The 7,500-nt window shown below is 36.6% G+C and overlaps 2 protein-coding genes across 2 annotated transcripts in view; both read right to left on the bottom strand.

Annotated features, from left to right (window-relative positions):
• The window catches only part of LOC125032830 (delta and Notch-like epidermal growth factor-related receptor), a 72,262-nt gene extending 67,532 nt beyond the window's left edge, over positions 1–4,730 (bottom strand). Inside the window, exons 1-3 of the mRNA XM_047624216.1 lie at positions 4,676–4,730; positions 4,454–4,590; positions 3,297–3,752 (exon numbers count right to left, since the gene is read on the bottom strand). Of these exons, the coding sequence (XP_047480172.1) occupies positions 3,297–3,752; positions 4,454–4,590; positions 4,676–4,730 (648 nt within the window). The remainder of the gene's footprint in view (positions 1–3,296; positions 3,753–4,453; positions 4,591–4,675) is intronic.
• Positions 4,731–6,813: 2,083 nt separating this feature from the next.
• LOC125032831 (caskin-2-like) overlaps positions 6,814–7,500 on the bottom strand; it is a 173,047-nt gene continuing 172,360 nt past the window's right edge. The window contains exon 4 of the mRNA XM_047624217.1: positions 6,814–7,005. Within this exon, the coding sequence (XP_047480173.1) occupies positions 6,814–7,005 (192 nt within the window). The remainder of the gene's footprint in view (positions 7,006–7,500) is intronic.

The following is a 7,500-nucleotide window of genomic DNA, read 5'->3' on the forward strand; positions in this document are numbered from 1 at the left end:
GGGCTGCAGCGATGGCCACCATCTCCAGGGAGTAGCCATAGCCATCTCCAGCAGACTTCAACCCTCGGTAGTAAAGGTCATTCCAGTCGATGGCTACTGAAGCTTTCGTTTGGCTTCATGTCTCTTATTGCTGTGTATGCTCCTACGGGAGTATATAAACTTGAGGTGAAAGAGATGTTTTACGGCAAACTTACATCTGAGAGAGACAGCTGTCCTCGGCAAGATATTCGTATTGTTCTGGGTGACTTCAATGCGGTATCCGGCTGCGATCAAGCTGGCTACGAGATGTCTTTCGGTCCTCACGGCTCAGGAGCTGATGCTGGCAGCGAGAATACCCTCCTTTTCCGTGAGGATTTCTTGCTCCTGGTCTCAGCATTCTGGCCTGCATCATTGGACTAATAGTTGCGGCTACTCTCCGGGTCGATTTTAGAATCCCCCATCGCCCAAATTAACACCTTAGGGTGTTTTATTTGGACAGATTGAGGGAAGACGAGTTTGCCCGGGGGTTTGCCGAGGGCTCGGTGGGACTGCAGCAATCACCGAGGCATTACACTACTCAGTATACCAGGCAAGGTACTCGCACACATACTACTGAGACGTATCAGAGACCACCTGCTGAAGCACTCCTGGTAAGTCCTGGATTCACTCCTGGTAAGTCCACAATAGACCGCATCCTGGCGCTTCGAGTCATTGTAGATCGCCGTCGTGAGTTCGGACGTGGGCTGCTCGCACCTTACATCGACCTGGAGAAGGCATTGCAAATTAATCAGGGAGATCCTGAGGCTAAGAGGAATTCCATCAAGGATTGTTGGATTAATAGCAAACTGTATACAGACACTGAAAGTGCTGTAAAGTGTGGTGGGGGCCTGTCGAGCTTCTTCCCTGTTAGTTCAGGTGTGAGGCAAGGCTGTGTTCTTGCACGAACACTTTTCAACACTTGCATGGATTGAATACTGGGTATAGCTACTGTTCAAAGTCACTGTGGAGCAACTCTGGGCAATATCAAGGTTACAGACCTTGACTTTGCTGATGATGTTGCCATTCTATCTGAATCTCTGGAAATCCTAGTGCCGGCTCTTGATACATTTAGCAATGAAGCAATGGGGCTAGAGGTCTCCTGGACCAAGACCAAGATCCTGGATTTTTGGGGCCTACTAGGAGACCCTGTGCAGTCGGTACATGCTTGTGGTGAAAACTTCAAAGTCACAGAGAGTTTTATATACTTCGGTAGTGCAGTTCACGACTCTGGGCTGTCAGAGCAGGAAGTCAGTAGACGGATTAGCCTGGCAGCTGGGGTCATGAAATCTCTCGACAAGAGTATTTGGAGATGCTGGTACCTGTGCAGAAGGACCAAGCTACATGTTTTCAAGGTCCTGATACTGCCAGTTTTACTATATGGTAGTGAAACTTGGACGCTATCTTGTGCTCTGGAATCTCGTCTTGATGCCTTTTTTTAACAGATCCTTGCGCCGGATCATGAGGTACAATTGGCGGGACCATGTCTCCCACCAACGACTGCACCGTGAGACTGGTACAGGACCTGTCACTTGCACAATCCGCGATCGCTAACTCAGGCTATACGGCCACTTGGCTCGATTCCCGCAGAATGACCCTGCCCACCATGTTACCAATGTCCGTGACAACCCTGGGTGGAGGAGGCCTGTGGGACGACCGAGAAAGTTGTGGCTTGGGCAGATCAATCAAACCTGTCGTGAGGAGCTACAGATGGGCCGGGCCCCTGCCTGGCGTCTCGCCATGAGGGACCCTTGTAGGTGGAAGCAAAGGGTGGATGCGGCTATGCGCCCCTGCCGGCGTTAGCTCCCAAATGATGATGATGATATATATATATGTGTGTGTGTGTGTGTGTGTGTGTGTGTGTGTGTGTGTGTGTGTGTGTGTGTGTGTGTGTGTGTGTGTGTGCATATTCATACATACATACATATGTATATGTATATGTATGTATATATATATATATATATATATATATATATATATATATATATATATATATGTATATATATATACATAAATATATATACATATATATATATATATATATATATATATATATATATATATATATATATATATAGATATATATATACATATATATATATATATATATATATATAGATATATATATATATATATATATATATATATATATATGTATGTATGTGTATATATATATATATATATATATATATATATATATGTATATATATATACATATGTGTATATATATATATATATATATATATATATATATATATATATATATATATATATGTATATGTATATATATATATATATATATATATATATATATATATGTATGTATATGTATGTATATGTATGTATATGTATGTATATGTATATATATGTATATATGTGTATATATATATATATATATATATATATATATATATATATATATATATATGAGAGGAGGACAAGGAAATAGCGGAGACAGAGAGGAGTGTCTTCGACTTCACTTCGTCCTCCCGACCGCGCATTCCTCAAGGGCTGAAACATTTCCAAGGAAGCTAGTCAGGGAGAATCGCCGGCTCAACTATCTCCCAGGAGTTGGATTAACGCGCACATCTCTGGGAAGTAATGCCTCTCGCGTCAGCATGTAATAGTACACTGAAACTCATGGGTGCATGATACTGCACAACGGGAGTCGAATTTACATTTAGCGTTGCATGATTTCTAAAGATTAATCACATTTGTCTATGTCTTCTTATTAGTTTGTCAGTACATTCAGTTGTCTGTATTTACCTCTACATTTATGTCCGAATTATTTTTAGTAGATTGTATTTTTGTGTATAAATGAAAAGTCTACATAATTACTTATGAAGTTGACTACCTGAAATATATCTGTCTATAAATGTATGTCTACATACTTTTAAATTAACCTACCTGAAATCTGTCTTCTATCTACTCTCTCTGTGTGTATGTCTACCTGTCTATCTACCATTGCGTATATCGGTCGGGCTGTCCTACTTTTAATCTGTCACATTATGCATGTCGACTTCCTTTAATGTTTATCCATTCATTTACACAATGCAAGTATGCGTTTACGTGTGTATATATGATTCTAATTATATTTTATCCACACACCCATCAGATTGCTCCTTTTACATCTTCCGCTTATTTCATCTTAACATCCGATTTAAAGTGCCTGGGCAGATTTAAACCAATAACATGGTACTGTAAACATTCAGTTTTCCTATCTTCAGATCGACTCCACATTTCTTTCCAAGCGTAATGAAAACCAACGGCTGATTACTTACCCTCCATATTGTGAGAGGAGAATTTGCAGTCTGATTCTCCAGTCTTTTTGACTTCTCGGCGAGCGCTTTCGCTTCCGATTCGTCTTTCTCTTTCGTCAGCTTGTGTGTCGGAGGCTTTTTGGTTGAGGCGGAGAACTGTGGGTAATGGGGGGCGCCGCCCACAACCTGTCTTTTGTTTCTCCCGGAGGCGGCTGAGGTCGAGGGTCCCGTCGGGTGGTTGTCTTCGCGAGCGAAAAGGTGAGTCTGGTTTTGGGCGACAGGTTCTGAGTGCAACTGAGTCGTCGCCTCTTTCCTCTCGTGCTGAGACTCCTGTGGAGCGAATGGCCCTTGCTCTTCGCCTGGTTCCTGCGGCTGCCTGGAGGCCGCGGTGGAGGTCACGTCGGCCTCGTGCTGATCCAGCAGCTCATGCCCCTGGTGGCCTGCGAGGGCTGTCGTCTCTGCGTCTGCCGTGAAAGTCTGCGCGGAAGGAAAGATTGAATATATAGTGGCATCAGTTTTATGGACATGAATGATAAAATTGATATAACCTGGCATAGATAAATATTAATGATTGATAAGTGCTATAAAGATTCACATTACAAACATATATCCACTTCAAAATCCATATATAAAATAATAACCACAAAATTTAGTTTTAGAATAAAACATTCTTAATCTACTTGCTTAGATCAATTAATATGTTCTGAACGCATTCTTCACAGACAAAATTAAGTTTTACATCAATAATCATACAAGCTGGACAAAGTAGTTAATTAACTATACAGTAAGAGTTAGCCTGCTAATTTGTCGCATGTTAGATCCACAATACACGTGCGAGCATAACTTCAGGGAAGAAATGTTGTATAGTTTTATTTGTATAGCTATTTGAATTTAGATTCACCAAGTAATGCAAAGTGCACTTAAGCATAATTCGATTCCTCTTCTAATCCCGTTTCATTATCATCATCATCATTATCATCACCATCATCATCATCATCATCATCATCATCATCATCATTATCCTCACCATCATCATTATCAGCAGCAGCATCGTCCTCATTGTAGGCTACCACATAACAATGCAAGGGCACCATTCCCTTTCATTCAAATTGTCCCTAGTTGTCAGAGATAATTTCGATTTTTTTTTTTTTTTTTTTTTTTTTGGTTATTCCACTTGCCTGGGTAACCGCACACGAAGTTCTTATGAAAAGCATAGTACAAAACACAGAACCATATAGATACCCTGCAGGCAACATCCTGCTCTCACTGACTTCAAATATTTTACTATCATCAGATAGCTTACTAGAGTTTACATCTAGTGAGATATTATCAGGCTATGACTTTTTATTATTCATCAGTTCTTGTTACAACCCAATGGAGTGGCTACTTGACTTTAGTACTGTCCGGAATCATCGCTCCTCCAGCTAGTTCCAGGAATGCTATTTGGGGAGTCATTCTTAATCTAGATCCTGATTTTTTGTCCATGAAAAAAAAAAATGTTATATATTATTATCCAGTTAAAACACAGTTGAAAGCATTCTGGAATCAGCCGAGATACGCTAAGGAGTGCGACTGCAATGCACCTAAAAGGAGAGGAAAAGGGAGGCGGAGGTAAATGAGTAACCAAGGATTGAGTCTGAGTAGTGGAAGCCGGGCTTAACCCAATCGCCCCGAATGGCAAGAATACGTGCCATGTCCAGTGTAATACAAGTTTATTTATTGTAATTACACACAGATGGCTCTACAAGTGCATAGTCACCAAGGAGTCGGTTATTAGTTCTACATATCTCACCTGTTTACCTTTTTCCTCGACTTTTGGAGAGGGTCTTTTTTATCATTTCATTGTCTTAAATGTTATCGAGATATTGATAACAATTTAACAATCATAACATCAATAACAATAATAACAGTATCGATGTCAACTGTATTAAAAAGATAAACATATTTTCCCGCCAATTCAAGAAATGGGGAAATCAGGATCGGTAACTAGGGCTACTGATAGACTACTTGCCGGCTGAGCACATGTGGGGCCATCTTTATGTAACAACATTCACAAAAAAAAAACATCAGGGGACAGAACATAAATCCGGTGCGAATGGGTTAAGTAGTCTCATTACACTGTTTTGCATTTTGCATGTTCGAACTCTGTACTGCGAGAAAATCACGGACATTTGAACGATCCACAGCTGTAAGCGGCACTAGAAACTGCTCCTTAATTAAATGCGGGTTTAAATATCCGTAGAGTTTTGCTTAATGTTCATTGTAATCTACGCTCTTTAGATCGTTGTCATTATCATGCAGATTAGTATTCAATTTACTGTTAAAGTTCACAGGGAATGGTGTTATTTCACTCTACTAATACCTACATTTCAATGATAACAACGATATCACTAAGAAAATAAAATCAACAGTGATAATTATTAGTGATATTAATGATCCTACCAGTAATTGCTGTAGTATATTGCAATAAAGACCATACTAAAATCAATAACGTTGCATAATAATAATAAGGATAAGAATAATAATAATAATGATAATAATAATAACAATAATTATAATTATAATGATTGTAATAATAACAATAATAATAATAATAATAATAATAATAGTAATAATAATAATCATCATCATCATCACCATCATCATCATCATCATCATTATCATTATCATTATCATTATCATCATCATCATCATAAGAATGATAATAATAATAATAATAATAGTAGCAATAATAATAAAAATAATAATAATAATAATAATAATAATAATTATTATTATTATTATTATTATTATTATTATTATTATTATTATTATTATTATTATGATAATAATGATAATAATGATGATGATTATGATAATAATGATAACAATGATAATAGTAATGATAATTATGATAATAATAATAATAATAATAATGATAATAAGAATAACAATAATAATGATGATAATAATAATAATTTAAAAAATAATAATAATATTAATAATAATGATGCTGATGATGATGATAATAGTAATAATAATAGCAATAATAATGATGTTAATAACAAAAATGATAACAATAATAGTAATAGAAAATACTACTACTGCTAATAATAATAATAATAAATAATAATAATAGTAATAATAATTATGATAATAACAGTAATAATAAAGGCGATAATAATATAAATAATGATAATAATAATCATGATGCTAATAAAGATGCTTGATTATCCTTATCATTGCCATGAAATGCATAATTTTTCCTTTAACTTATATCTGATCATTCTTTATGTTATCGTTAACATTTACATTACGGAGTAGATATATTTTTTTTTTTTTTTTTTTGTGCACATATATTAGCTATAAGCTTGTTTTTCTTATCAAGAATATTAGGATCATAAATCTTGTTCTTCGTCATGTTACTGTTGTCATTTTGTTGTGTCTATCATCGGTGTCTTTATTATTAGCATTATCGGTACGAATCCTGTCACCATTAATATTATGATAACTATAATATTTATCAGTACTTCTATCAAAATGATCAAGGCTTTTATTATTACTGCAGAATCTTGCTGCTCCCCTCCAGCAACACAACCTTTGCAGTGGCAATAAAATGTTCCGAAGAAGAGCAGTCTTCTTTGTTTACTCTACGGACAATAGAGACGTTAATCGCATCGGTCCCAAGTTTGAAAACAACTCTCATCAGGCGCACCGCAGCTGATGATCGCAACTGGAACCTCTTCACACACTGAGATTAATGAGCCTATCGAGAGAAATTAATCACGTGACCGGCGATGAAAGACGCGGGGAGAGTGTGGGTATTGGCAATATGTTCTCCCCCTCGTCTCCTGCCGAGGGAGATAGTTGGGGTGATTGTGCAGCCAAGAGAAGTTCCGTTTCATTCGATAAAGCACTCTTACAACGCAATTAAAAGGTAAACGAATGAATTTGGAACAACTAGTATGTAAGTGAATAAATTTCTCAATAATCACATTTCCATATAAAGGTCTATAAAATAAAGAATATATATATACACATACACACACACACACACATCCATATATATATACATATACATACATATATATGTATGTATGTATGTGCGTATGTATGTATATATGTATGTATGTATGTATGTATGTATGTATATATGTATGTATGTATGTATGTACAGGCAGAAAAAAAAACGTTACCCTTTATAGAAACTAAAAAAAAAAAAAAAAAAAAGGAAAAATCGACAAAG

Source organism: Penaeus chinensis, chromosome 15, assembly GCF_019202785.1.
Source record: "Penaeus chinensis breed Huanghai No. 1 chromosome 15, ASM1920278v2, whole genome shotgun sequence".
Classification (NCBI taxonomy): Eukaryota; Metazoa; Arthropoda; class Malacostraca; order Decapoda; family Penaeidae; genus Penaeus; species Penaeus chinensis.